The 12,825-nt window shown below is 41.3% G+C and overlaps 1 protein-coding gene across 1 annotated transcript in view; it reads left to right on the forward strand.

Annotated features, from left to right (window-relative positions):
• Sycp2l (synaptonemal complex protein 2 like) overlaps nt 1-12,825 on the forward strand; it is a 64,080-nt gene that overhangs the window by 4,620 nt on the left and 46,635 nt on the right. Inside the window, 4 exon segments of the mRNA XM_035441728.1 lie at nt 4,127-4,231; nt 4,629-4,653; nt 8,887-8,972; nt 9,074-9,162. Of these exon segments, the coding sequence (XP_035297619.1) occupies nt 4,127-4,231; nt 4,629-4,653; nt 8,887-8,972; nt 9,074-9,162 (305 nt within the window).

Below are 12,825 nucleotides of genomic sequence, written 5' to 3' on the forward strand. Positions count from 1 at the left end.
GGGGGATAAAATAAAAACCAGTGTGCTGGGGTGGTGGCGCATGATTTTAATCCCAGCACTTGGAGACAGAGGGAGGAAAACCTTTGAGTTCCAGACCAGCCTGGTTTACAAAGTGAGTTCAGAACAGCCAGGACTACACAGAAAAACCCTTTCTCAACCAACCAAACCAAACCAAACAAAAACAATCCCAAAACAAAAAGCTAGTATGAATTTAATTAGTTTGCTATGTTTTCTTCTTTGAAATCAAATTTGAAAAAAAAAGAAAATGGAGTGCATACTTGTTGCTTCTGCTCCATACGTTCCTGTTGGGTGGAACATTTCAGGTATCATTGTATCTGAAGTTCTGGGGATTGGCCCCAGACCCAGCATAAGCTAGGTAAATGCTTTGCTATTGAGCCAAGACCTCACCCCTCAGGCAGAGCATTTTGAGGACATAGAGAATTGCATGGTTGTGTAATAAATGACCGCTGTTCTCGACAAGCCTATGTGGTGATGGCATTTTGCTGGGGGAAAGGGAACAGTGTGTTCTTAAAGTTGCTATGAGGATAACCTTGAACTTCTGCTTTCCTGGCCTACAGCTCCTGAGTTCTGGGCATAAGAATGCAAGGCTTTCTGCACGATACAACCAAGTCACTTCCCAAGCCCCTCTTTATTTTTTTAAAAATTGTGTGTGCAAGTGCCTGTGGTACTCAGTGGCACCACATCATCTGCACCTGGAGTTTCTAGGTGGCTGTGAGCTGCCAGATATGGGTGATGGGACCCAAACTCTGGTCCTCTGCAAGAGCAATTCTTCTTCTAACTGCTGAGCCATCTGTACAGTCCTCTATATATCTATATCTAGATTTTATTTTTTCTGAGACAGACATTTGCTATATAGCCCCAGGCAAGCCTCAAACTCACAGTGGTCTTCCTGCCTCAGCCTGTCAAGTACTGGGCTTGCAGTTATACGTTGTGTGCTGCTAAGTTCAGCTAGTAATGACACGCTAGGGATCATTTCAGAGACTTGGGGAAGATGTGTCGAGCATGGAGCTGGTCTCTTAACTATAGACTTCCTGAACATGACCAAACATAGAAAGCTCATCAAAATGTCCCCTTGGATCTTAACACACCTCACTCTTTCTAAATCCCCAATCTAAAAAGCAAAGGAAAAAAAGAAAGAAAAAGAAAAGAGTGAGAACATTCACTGCCTTTCCAAAATTGGTCAGGTAATAATGCTGAGTGTGTATATTAATGGCACCTGGAGGCAAAGTTGTTTGCAAATCTTCACTGCAGCTCTCACCTCTACAGGGTGAGGTTTCTGCAGCCCTGTTTATTGGAGAGAAGGTGGGAGGGAGGGAATGCAGGGGCTGAGGGCAATTAGAGTGATGAGCCTGTGCTTTGCCTCTAGCTCCTAGAGTTTACCAGAGACCGATTGGGCCAAGAAGGAACCATTTTAAAACAAACTACCACTCATTCTGGGGCTATGCCCCTTCCAGGGAGAGAGTCAACCTTAGGTTTTCCCAAACTCTTTTCTGGGTTTTTAAAAATTTACTTAATATCCTTGAGTGTATGTTGTATGTTTAGTGCATGTGAGTGTGTTTGTGTGCGTGTGTGCCACAGTGTGTGTGTGTGTAGAGGTCAGAGGACAGCTTTTGGGTGTCAGTTCTCTCCTCCCTCCATTGGTTCTGATAACGAAACTCAAGTCATCAGGATTGTAGGCAAACACTTTTACCGACTGAGTTTTTAAAACATTACGGAGGACATTAAAGACGATGGTGACTCAGGCCTGCAATCCCAGATATGTGGGATTCTAATGCAGGAAGATTATAAATTCAAAGTAAGTCTGGGCTGCAGAGTGAGTTCAAGAGCAGTCTGGACAGCTTAGACATTGTCTCAAATAAAAGCCTAAGGATATTCCTCCCATGGGGCTTCTACTCTTGGAAATTCTTTATCATTGTCCCCTAATAAATCTACATTTGCTTTTTCCAACAGTAAAAGAAAACTAAGGATATAGTTCAGAGGTAGATGCCTAGCATGGATGAGACCCAATACCTAGTACCATTAAAAACAAAGGCATGATTTAATTTTATATTTGATATTCCTTTCTCCTGATGCCTTAATTTGTGCAGATAATAGGGGCCAAAGAAGAGGAGATGAGCCTGGAAGGAAATGGAGCACAGGTGCCCCACAGGCACTTTGGAACCTAAACAGATTGCTAGGGAGTTGTGAATTGGGATATGCCCCAACCTGTTTTTCTTATTTAGGTCTTAACGACTGTATTAGAAACTTCACTTTTTTCTATGACAAAATGCCTTAAGCAAATTCAGGAAGTGTGTGTTTGGGCTCATTGTTTGAAGGTAAAGTCCATCATGATGGGAGTCATGGCTGGAGGAGCAAGACACAGCTGGTCACCTTCCATCCACAGTCAGGAAGGCCACAGAATTGAATGCTGGTGTTTAGTTCTTGTTTTTATTGAGTCCAGGCCCCAAGCTTGTAACACAGTGCCATCCACATTCATGATGGATCTTCTCTACCTGGCAATTCTTCTGGAAACTGCACAGATAACACCCAGAGGTGTGTTTCCATGGTGATTCTAAATCCAGTCAAGTGGACAATGAAGGTTAATTGTCACAAATGCTTTCCCAATATGTAAAAAATAATAAAGGGTCACATCAAATCCCTACTGGATTTTGAAATGGAAGTTTCCATGTTCTATCCAAACTCTATTTGCTGATGAAATTGTCACAATTATTTTAGGCATCTTCTGAATAGAATATAAATAGAATTACTTAATGTATATTTTTGACCAGCCAGAGTGGATAGGCAATGCCAAGGAGAAAGGGATACTTGACTGTGTACTGTAAAACTAATTGTAGGCTCAGAACAATGTACATAAGAGTTGATTATACTTCATAGAGTAGAGTAAGAATTCCCTGCAGAAAGCCCATAGCTAGTTCTGTCCCTAAGATCTGGGAGGAGTCATCACCACATCCTTAAGCCATTGCTATTATCCTGTGAGGAACCTGGGCTTCTGGTAGAGGATGTACCATTGAGGCACACAAAAGGGCTCAGGGAATACTTCATATTCTCAAACATCAATCAACTCTGCAGCACGACCCCCCATTTTCAACTCAAGTGTTGTATATCAACAGTCATGCCACTAATGTTATATTCAACTGATTATTTATGACTTTTTGTTTTTGTTTTTGTTTTTCGAGACAAGGTTTCTCTGTGTAGGTTTGGAGCCTATCCTGGCACTCGCTCTGTAGACCAGGCTGGCCTCGAACTCACAGAGATCTGCCTGCCTCTACCTCCCGAGTGCTGGGATTAAAGGCGTGCACAACCAATGCCCGGCCTATTTATGACTTTATATGAATGTGTTTTCTTATCCCCTTCTCTCTCTCTATCTCTCTCTCTCTCTCTCTCTTTCTCTCTCTCTCTCTCTCTGTCCTCCCCTCTCTCCCTCTCCTGTGTGTGTGTGTGTGTGTGTGTGTGTGTGTGTGTGTGTGTGGTGTAGGCAGGTGCTCTACCACTCAACTGCATCTCTTGACCTGTTTTTCTGTTTTCTCAAATGGCCAGTCTCAGCAAAAATGGTCCAAAGATGACCTGCACTTTACTAAGTACATCTATTTCAAGATGTCAGGGAAGTTATTTCCATCTATTGCAAGAATAGCATGAAATTGAATTTATAGTACAGTGGGGGAAGAAGAAAGATAAAAAGGACTGAGATATATTTTCTATAGCCATAAAGGCTTCTGCAGCAATGTCCAAACTGCCCATCTTTTAAATTTGGTTTTGTGAGAGGCTCTCACAGTGTAGTCTAGGCTGGCCTTGTACTCACAGAAGTCCTCCTGTCTCATCTTCCCAAGTCCTGGGCTTATAGGCATGCTCCACCACACCCTGCTCAGTCACCTTTTTTGATCTTCATCAAGCATCCCATTCTTACTGATGTGTGTGATCTTCCTTATGGTAATTCTGGACCATTTGCATCCTTTCTGACTTGCTCCTGATGGATAGGAAGACTATGTTATGTGATGAAAAGGTCTTCAGGCTACCTTTTCTCTACTGGGAGATTATCTTGTAAATCTTGTGGAGTAGGTGGTACTCACTTGGACCACGTGGTTCTATCAGTATCTCTTCTATTTACATGGTTTCCTGGTTTGAAGAGGTAACAGGATTTCTGATCACAAAAGACATGGCCTCAGATACACTGCTGACAAATGCCGTGGGAGACTTCCTCGACACTGCCCTAGTAAGGACGGATGTGCTTCAAGGGAAGATGCCAACAGGAATCTAAGTGATTTGTAAAATTTCCTTCTGTTTTAAGTTTGGATTTAAAAAGAAATCTTTTGAGAAGTTGGCTTTTTATAAAATAAGAATGCCATATTTTATGATTAAGTCATTGTGTGAAAGAGTAACAGACATTAATATATTCAACCAATCACTTAGGAAACTGAGAATTCATTTATTTTATATATTCAAATATGCTATTTGTTTGATGCTCGTGTTAATGAGGTAACTATGATTCTGTCTTCTAGTAGATTTGTAATTCTGTCTCTGCGTTCAGTTTCTGTCGGTTAGCATGCATTAGTGTCGGGATGTACGATGCTTTGAAATAACAAGCTGTGCTTTTCCTTCCCTTTTATCAGATCATTTCCAGGCACAGCAGGGAAGGTACGTATATGAACAGTTACTAATTGCCTATTTTTCATCAAGAGAATATTTTGGCACCAGTGGTTTAAATGACAGGCAAGGGATAAATCTGGATCTATCAACCACCTTACATAGTCCTACTGTGATAAGGCATTTTGTTGTACAGTGTGTCTCAGTTTTCTGCAGTGTGTTTTGGTTAGTGGCTCTTGTCACTGCTGCAGCCATCTTTCCTCTGTTCAGGGAATGGAACGCTGCTTCGTCTCCAAAGCATCAGGAGTTGGACTGGGGTTGGATCTGGTGTCTGCCTAGGTTCTGATGCTAGAGGCCTGGTCCTGCTGAACATAATGTGAAATAGTTAGATCACTGTGCACAGACAGCTCTGTGAAGGGATTAATCAGGCATGGGACTAGATAAGCCATGAGAATGGGAACCAACTGCTTGGTTGTAATTACTTATTGGAGAGATTTTAGCTGTTGCCTTTTGCTTTTGCCCTCGCTGCTTCCCATGTGACCCTTTCCACGTCATGGGACTCCATCCACCATGGGTTCCTCCCCAGAAGTAACAGACTATGCCGTCATGCTGTTCAGCCTCCAGAACTGTAAGCTAAATCATCTTCTGTGTTAAATGGACCCAGCTTCAGGTATCTGGTTATAGCGGCAGACAGTTGCCTAAGACACAAGCCAGCAAGATTAGGCTACAATTGATTTAACTTGGAACTGATATTGATTTACTTTGGAGCCAATGAAGATAGCTTTGTCTTTCCATTAAATACAAAGTAAAATACCCAAAAGGCAAAGTTTTGTTTCATTCAGTTCCAGTTAAAGTGTAGTTTGGAATTTTGAATTATGATAGCTTGAAAGCAAAGGCACACTTGGAATATTTGAGCATCCCAGAACACATGGCCATCACAATATGAAATGTCATTTTCCTGGGGTGCTATTTGGATTTAAGAAGATGTTAACAAGCTGATGTTATGTTCCCCAATGGATGGTGACTGAATTAGCCACATTTTTTTGTCACTGACTATAAATGGCCATTGAAAAGCAGCTTACAGAGGGAGAGATTTATTTCACCCCAGGCTTTGAGGAGTTGCAGTCCATCATGTCCGGGAATGCATGGTGGTAGGAAGCTATGAGCAGTAGGAGCATGGGGGCAGCTGCTTACTCACATCTCAGAAGACCAGGAAGCAGAGATGAGTGATGGAGATCTGGCCCCCAGCCTATGGCATGGTGCCACCCACTTAAAAGATTACCCCAGTTAATCTTTTCTAGAAACACCATAACAGACACACCAGAGAGATGCAACCTAAATGATTTCAAATCCAGTGAGACCAGCAGTGAAAACTATCATCCCAGTTTCCAACTGCTGTAATATAATTTTGAAGAGAGTATCATTGGGGTGTGGGTGGGGCACGGTCAGAACTTTTGAGCATTTGTATCTCTGACTGAAGTTCAGGAGGCTTTGCCTTCTGTCTCCACAATAGCCCTGCTTCGTTCTCTTGTGTTATTGAAATTGTGAACAGGAACGTGTGAGTGTGTGTGTGCACACACATGGTTTAGAAGGTGTGAGTGTGTGCAAGCACACCATTGTTTAGAACATGAGAGTGTATGCGCACACACCGTTGTTTAGAACATGAGACTGTGTGTACGCACACCATTGTTTAGAAGGTGTGAGTGTGTGCATGTACACCGTTGTTTACAAGGTGTGTGTGCACACAGTTTAGAACATGAGAGTGTGTGCACGTACCATTGTTCAGAAGGTATGTGTGCATGCACACCATTGTTTAGAACATGAGAGTGTGTGCACGCACACCGATGTTTACAAGGTATGAGTGTGTGCATGTACACCGTTGTTTTACATGGCTCATGAATGCTGAAATAAAATCTTCGGGGAAATTTGCTCTTTGACAGTTTTAGCTATTTGCAAAAATTCTCAGTCCTGGCACTATCCACTAACCCCACTTCCTCCCCAGTGCTCAGTGTATTTAGAGAGCTTTCAAGTTTTTCTCAGAGGACATTGTTTTCATTGCTGCTTCCCTATATCTCAGTTCTGTAGGCATAACCTGTTTCCCTCAAGGCACCATCCCTCAAGGATGGTGATGGTCTGCCCTGTTCCCGGGTCTGCCTCTCCACTCATGGTGTTACAAAGTGCTGCTTTGTAACTGAGACTGCTAGATTTAGTAGAGGAAAACTAAGGTAGAGGGAACAAATAGGACATGTTCTCTCCTCCTTCTGTTGGGGTGCCACCTCCTGAAGTATCTTCATTTTCCCTGTGGTTCTGACCCAGCTGTGGCTGTAACTTTTGTAAGATGGCTGAGTTGTCCCTCCCTCCCTCCCTCCCTCCCTCCCCCTCCCTCCCTCCTTACTTCTCTCCCTCTCTTCTTCCTTCCTTTTCTTTGTAGCTATCAAAAAACACCTGAGTGTACAGGAAGAATGGTTTATTTTGGCTCATGGTTTCAGGGATTTCTGTGGTCAGCTGGCCCCACTCTTTGGGCCCGAGGTGAAACAGAATATTAGAGTCATGTAGCCAGGAGGTCACTTTACAGTGCCCAGGAAAGAGAGAACAAAGGGCTGGGGACAATGTACACCCTTGAAGGAACATGCGTCAGTGGCCTATTTCCTCCAGCCAGACCTCCCCTGCCCTGCTGCCCTTAACAGCCCACTGAGCTATCAACTCACCAATGAGGTTAATGTAGCCACAGAGTCGGCACCCTCATGACCACTCACATAGCACCACCGCTAGCGGCTGGGAACCTTCAACATAGGAAATTTGGGAACATTTTATGTTCAAACCATAGCACCGCCTTGACTGCTTTCTTCTTGGGACCCTCAGTGCTGGGGTGTAGGGGATGATGGGCAGTGGCTTCCTGGAGATGTAAATCTAGGAGCTGCCTCACTGTTCCCAGCTTGCCTTCTCAGCTTTTCCCTATCTTTCCAACGATTCTCATGTATTAAACCCTTAAGACTTAAATGTCTACACTGGCTTGAAGATTTATTTGCACTTTTGTTTTTACTTATATCTACTTTCATTTTAGCCTGGTGTTTTCTCATGCAAATTTTCTACAAATTTATTTCATCATTTATATTCTGCTACCCCTCTGCTACCACAGCCCTCCTGTGTCACAGTGATTGTCACTTTCTTGGCATTTGCTAGTTAGTGGGACACGTATAGACACATACAGAGTCTTTCTGGCCAACCGGGCTTTGTTAGATCTTTTGAATCTAATCTGGTGGGTACCAGGTCTGGCTGAGTGTCTGTTTTTCCCTGTTTATCTGCTCATGCTAGTGTGGCTTATTTGTACTAAAGACGCATTTTTAGATTTCCCGGTTTGGTCTCCTACAATTGTGTGAGTTGTACTGGGGTAAACGGTATATACTTTGTGATAAATATCTTACATATTGAGATGATACATCTGAACCTACCAAAATTATACTCTGACCTGGCATTATTTTGTGTGGAGGTCACTATTATTTCTACTTACTACCTTAATAAAAGTCCACAAACAAAACCGTAAAAGGTAGCTCATTTAGTTATGTATAAAATGGCATCTCTCGGTCTTTTTTTTTTTTTAATGTATAAATGGCTGAGGAAATTTCTGTGTTACATTATTGAAGACCAATTTATTTAAAAGTTCCTGCTTCAGGCTGGAGAGATGGCTCAGAGGTTAAGAGCACTGAGCACTGACTGCTCTTCCAGAGGTCCTGAGTTCAATTCCCAGCAACCACATGGTGGCTCACAACCATCCGTTATGAGATCTGGTGCCCTCTTCTGGTGTGCAGATATACATGGAAGCAAAATGTTGTATACATAATAAATACGTAAAAATCTTTAAAAAAAAAAAAGTTCCTGCTTCACTGCTATAGACCTTATAGCCATTTAATTTGTATATTATGTATAACATTTGTATTATTATGTAATACAAGTTCATATAAACCATGTAAACAGCACAGCCCACGTGCCTGCACTTAGAACATTGCCCATGATAGACAGAAAGTGGCTGTGTTCAGGTTACAGTAGTGACAGTGAGGCTCCCCACACTTTGCTTGGACTGCTGTCACAGTCCTTTGTGGGTAATTGTAAAAGCAAGTGGCTTATAGCCTGGGGGCTGCTGTGGCTGGAAGCTGGCTGTAACCTGCCCCTTGCCTAGACTGTCCTTCGTGCACTGTATGCTGTATGGCTTGTACTCCTCCTGCATAGGAGTCGGTTCCCACTCCTCCCAGCATCCATTTGATGCTTTTACAATTGCGCTTTCAGGGACAATCCAGATGTTGGATTCCTTCATACTTAGTTTAGGATTCCTGGTGACAGAAGGCACAGTGAAGGCCTCCATTCAGCAAGAGGTGAGTTGTAACTGAACAGTAAGTTAGTGGTTGCTCTGGAAAACTCAGAGAAGGCATGCATGAGTTTTCATTTTGTTTCTCTCCCTCCTTCCAATGAGCAGGCTCTGAGCACTTTGAACAGCATTTTGGATGCAGCCCCCCGAGAAGAGAGAAGAAAGCTCACTTCATCAGAAAGCACGTGTAGACTTATGTAAGTGAACTCATGCGCAGGTGATGGTGTGAGCCACGAATCTCTGCGCTGTTCTTTGTCCTCGGCACACCCACCTTCCTCCTTCCTTCCTTCAGCGGCTGTCTTGGGAGTTCACCAAGCAGCAGGCTGGGAAGGACTGAGGCCCAAAGGATAGACTTTGCCAGGCTTTGGTCTTAACAGTGCAGGGTTTCTTTTTGTTGTTGGTTTGTATTTTGCAATGAATTTGTGAGACAAAATGCTTTCTTAAATGATTATTAATTGTGAACTCCATTGTTGACTTATGGAAGGATGTCAAGGGGTACATCTGTATGTGTGTGGCTTTCCCACTCTCTCTCTCTCTCTCTCTCTCTCTCTCTCTCTCTCTCTCTCTCTCTCTCACGCACACACACACACACACACACACACACACACACACACACACACACATAGAGTCACTTAGTTTTAGTGGACCAGTTGTGGCTACATAAATCTTAGAATGTGGTATTTGAGGATTTGAAGATAAGATTTTACATAGATCTTAGAATGTGACATTTGAAGATAAGGTTTTAAAATAGACGAAGTGAATTGCAAACACACACCTGTTTTGAAATTTGGACTTCAACACATGTCTATGAGGATGGCTAGCCAGCAAGGAGGACATCTTGGTGACAGCGACCATTCCTGTGGCATGCCACAAACAGAATTCCACCCACAGGAAAAAGTACTGCTTACTGAACAGGTATTTTCTGTAAGGATAAATCTTTCTGCCAAACCACCCAAGCCCTGCTGCCATGTGGGCGCCCAAAATAACACAGAGACTTATATTAGGTACAGTGCTGCTGGCCAATGACTAGGATTTCTAAATCTATATATTTTATAAAGACTTATGGAGGATGCTGACAGAATTCATCCCCTTTCTGGGATCACATGGCGGCTCCACAGAGAAGAGAGGAGGAGGAAGAGCATGATATCCTGCTTGTTCCTGCTTATATTCTGAGTCGGCCTGCTATGTCACTTCTGCCTGGATCACAAGACTTCTCTTTACTACATTTCCCAGAATCCTCCTTGACTCCTAGTCCCACCTAACTTACTTCCCTAATGGCCAACAGTACTTTATTTATCAACCAATAAGACAAACATACACAGAAGGACCTCCCCCATCAGCTTTCTGTTGTCCATTGTGCTAGTCTATGCATGATGTGACTTTGGCTAAATTATTTATTAGAAAATATCTTGACTTCACTGGTAAGAATCACCACTCTTTATCTTTTGGTTTTTCGAGGCTGAGCAAATATCTGTGGATTACATATGATACTGTGTCTTTTGGGCCTATTCCAATGTATAAGTGGGTCATATGGTTGATTTATTTTCAGCTTTTAGCTTTCTCCATACTGATTTCCATAATGGCTGCACCAGTTTGCAGTCCCACCAACAATGAATGAGGGTGCGGTTTTCTTCACATCCTCTCAGCATTTGTTGCCAGCTGTTCTATTGATCTTTGCCATTCAGACTAGAGTAAGATGAAATCTTAAAATTGTTTTGATTTTCATTTTCCTAATTGTTAGAGATGATGAACATTTTTGAGATATTCCTTAGCTAGTCTTTTCTTCTTTTGACAACCTGGGTCTCGTTTTTTAAATGGGATTTTTTAAAACTGTTTTTTAGTTCTTTGTGTATTCTGGATAGTAACTTCTCTCCATTCTGTGGACTTTCTTTTTCTTTGGGTGACTGTTTCACTAGCTGTGCAGAAGCTTCTCGGTTCATGAAGTCCCACTTGTCCATCATTGTTGGTCTTAACTCTTGTGCAAATGGAAAGGATTTCCTGAATAGAGCGCCTACACCTATATAATGCAGAGTTCTGCCTGTGTTTCCTTCTAGCAGTTCATTGTTTCACATTTAGGTCTTTGATCCCTTTGGAGTTAGTTTTTGCACACAATGTTAGATACAGGACTAATTTCATTCTTCTGCACTGGGCATCCAGTTTTCCCAGCACCATTCATTGAAGATGATTTATTTTTTTCCCAGCTTATATTTTTGGCATTTTGTCAAATATTAAGTGTCTGAAGTTACAGGTAAATTACTTGTGTTTGGGTCTTGGATTTTGTTCTAGTAGTCTACATGACTGTTTTTGTGCCAACACCATGCTGTTTTTATTACTTTATCTCTGTTATATAGTTTAAGATCTGGAACTGTAATTCTAGCATTGTTCTTTTTGCTCAGTATGGTTTTGGCAGCTTGGGATCTTTTGTACTTTCATTTTAGGATAGTTTTTTTTTCTATTGTTGTGAAGAATGAGATGGGGTTTTTTTTTTTTTTTTATTGGGATTTCATTGGATCTGTAGATAGCTTTTGGTAGAATGATCATTTTTACAATGTTAATTCTGCCATTCCATTAACGTGGGATGTCTTTCAGTTTTCTAGCATCTTTATTCCCTTCTTCTACAGTTTTCCTTGTAGAAGCCCTTCACTTCCTTATTTGGTTTATTCTTAGATATTTTATTTTCTTGAGGCTATTGTGAATGGGAGTGTGTTCACGATTTCCTTCCTGTCTGTTTACTGTCGGTGTATAGAAAAGCTATTGATTTTTGCAAGTTGGTCCTGTATTCTGCTAAATTGCTGAATTTGTTTATCATTTCTGGAAGTTTTGGGGTAGAATGTTTAGGCTCTCTCATGTCATCTGCAAATAAGGATAGCTTGAATTCTTTCCCTATTTGTATCCCTTTAATTTCTTTCTCTTGCCTTATTACTTTGAGTACATTGTTGAAAAGGAGTGGGGAGAGTTGGCATCCCTGTCTTGTTCCTGACTTCAGTTGGATTGCTTTAAGCTTTTTTTGTTTTAAATTTTGAATGATGCTGGCTGTGGGTTTCTTATATATAGACTTTACTATGTTTAAGTATGTTTCTTTCAGCCCTACACTCTCCAGGATTTTTATCATGAAGGGACATGTTGGATTTTGTCAAAAGCTTTTCTGTATCTATTGACACAATCCTGTGATTTTTGTCTTTAAGTCCATTTGTGTGGTTTATTACATTTATTGACTTGTGTATGTTGAACCATCCCTGTACTTCAATGATAGAGCTTGATTATGGTGTATAATTTTTTGATGTATGTCTGTTTCCTCCTTGAAAGTTTTTTTTTTTTTTTTTTGGTTATTTTTGAATCTATGTTCATCAGGAATGTTGACCTGTAGTTTTCCTTGTATGTTTACTTCACTTTGGTATTAGAGGAATACTGACTTTGTAGGAGGAAGTTCTCCTTCTGTTTCTATGGTCTTTGTATGGTTTTAAAAGGACTGGTTATAGATCTTTGAATGTCTATAGAATTCTGCTGTGAATCCATCTATCCATGAACTTTTTTTTGTTACTGAAGGCTTTCTATTATCATTTCAGTCTCCTTATTTGATAGGATATGTTTACATTATTGATTTCTTCTTGGTTTAATTTTGGTGGTTTGGCTGAATCTAGAAAAGCTTCAGCTTCTTTAGACTTTTCCAGCTTAATGGAGTACATTTTTACAATATTACCTTCTAATATTATGAATTTCTTTGGTGTCTGTTGTAGTGTTTCCCTATTCTTTTCCAATCCTGTTAATTGAATTCTCTTTTGTAGGTTGGGCCAATGGTCTGTCAATCTTGTTTATCTTCTCAAAGAACCAGCTCTTAGATGTGTTGATTCTTTGTATCA

The sequence above is a fragment of the Cricetulus griseus genome, chromosome 3 (genome assembly GCF_003668045.3).
Source record: "Cricetulus griseus strain 17A/GY chromosome 3, alternate assembly CriGri-PICRH-1.0, whole genome shotgun sequence".
NCBI lineage: Eukaryota > Metazoa > Chordata > Mammalia > Rodentia > Cricetidae > Cricetulus > Cricetulus griseus.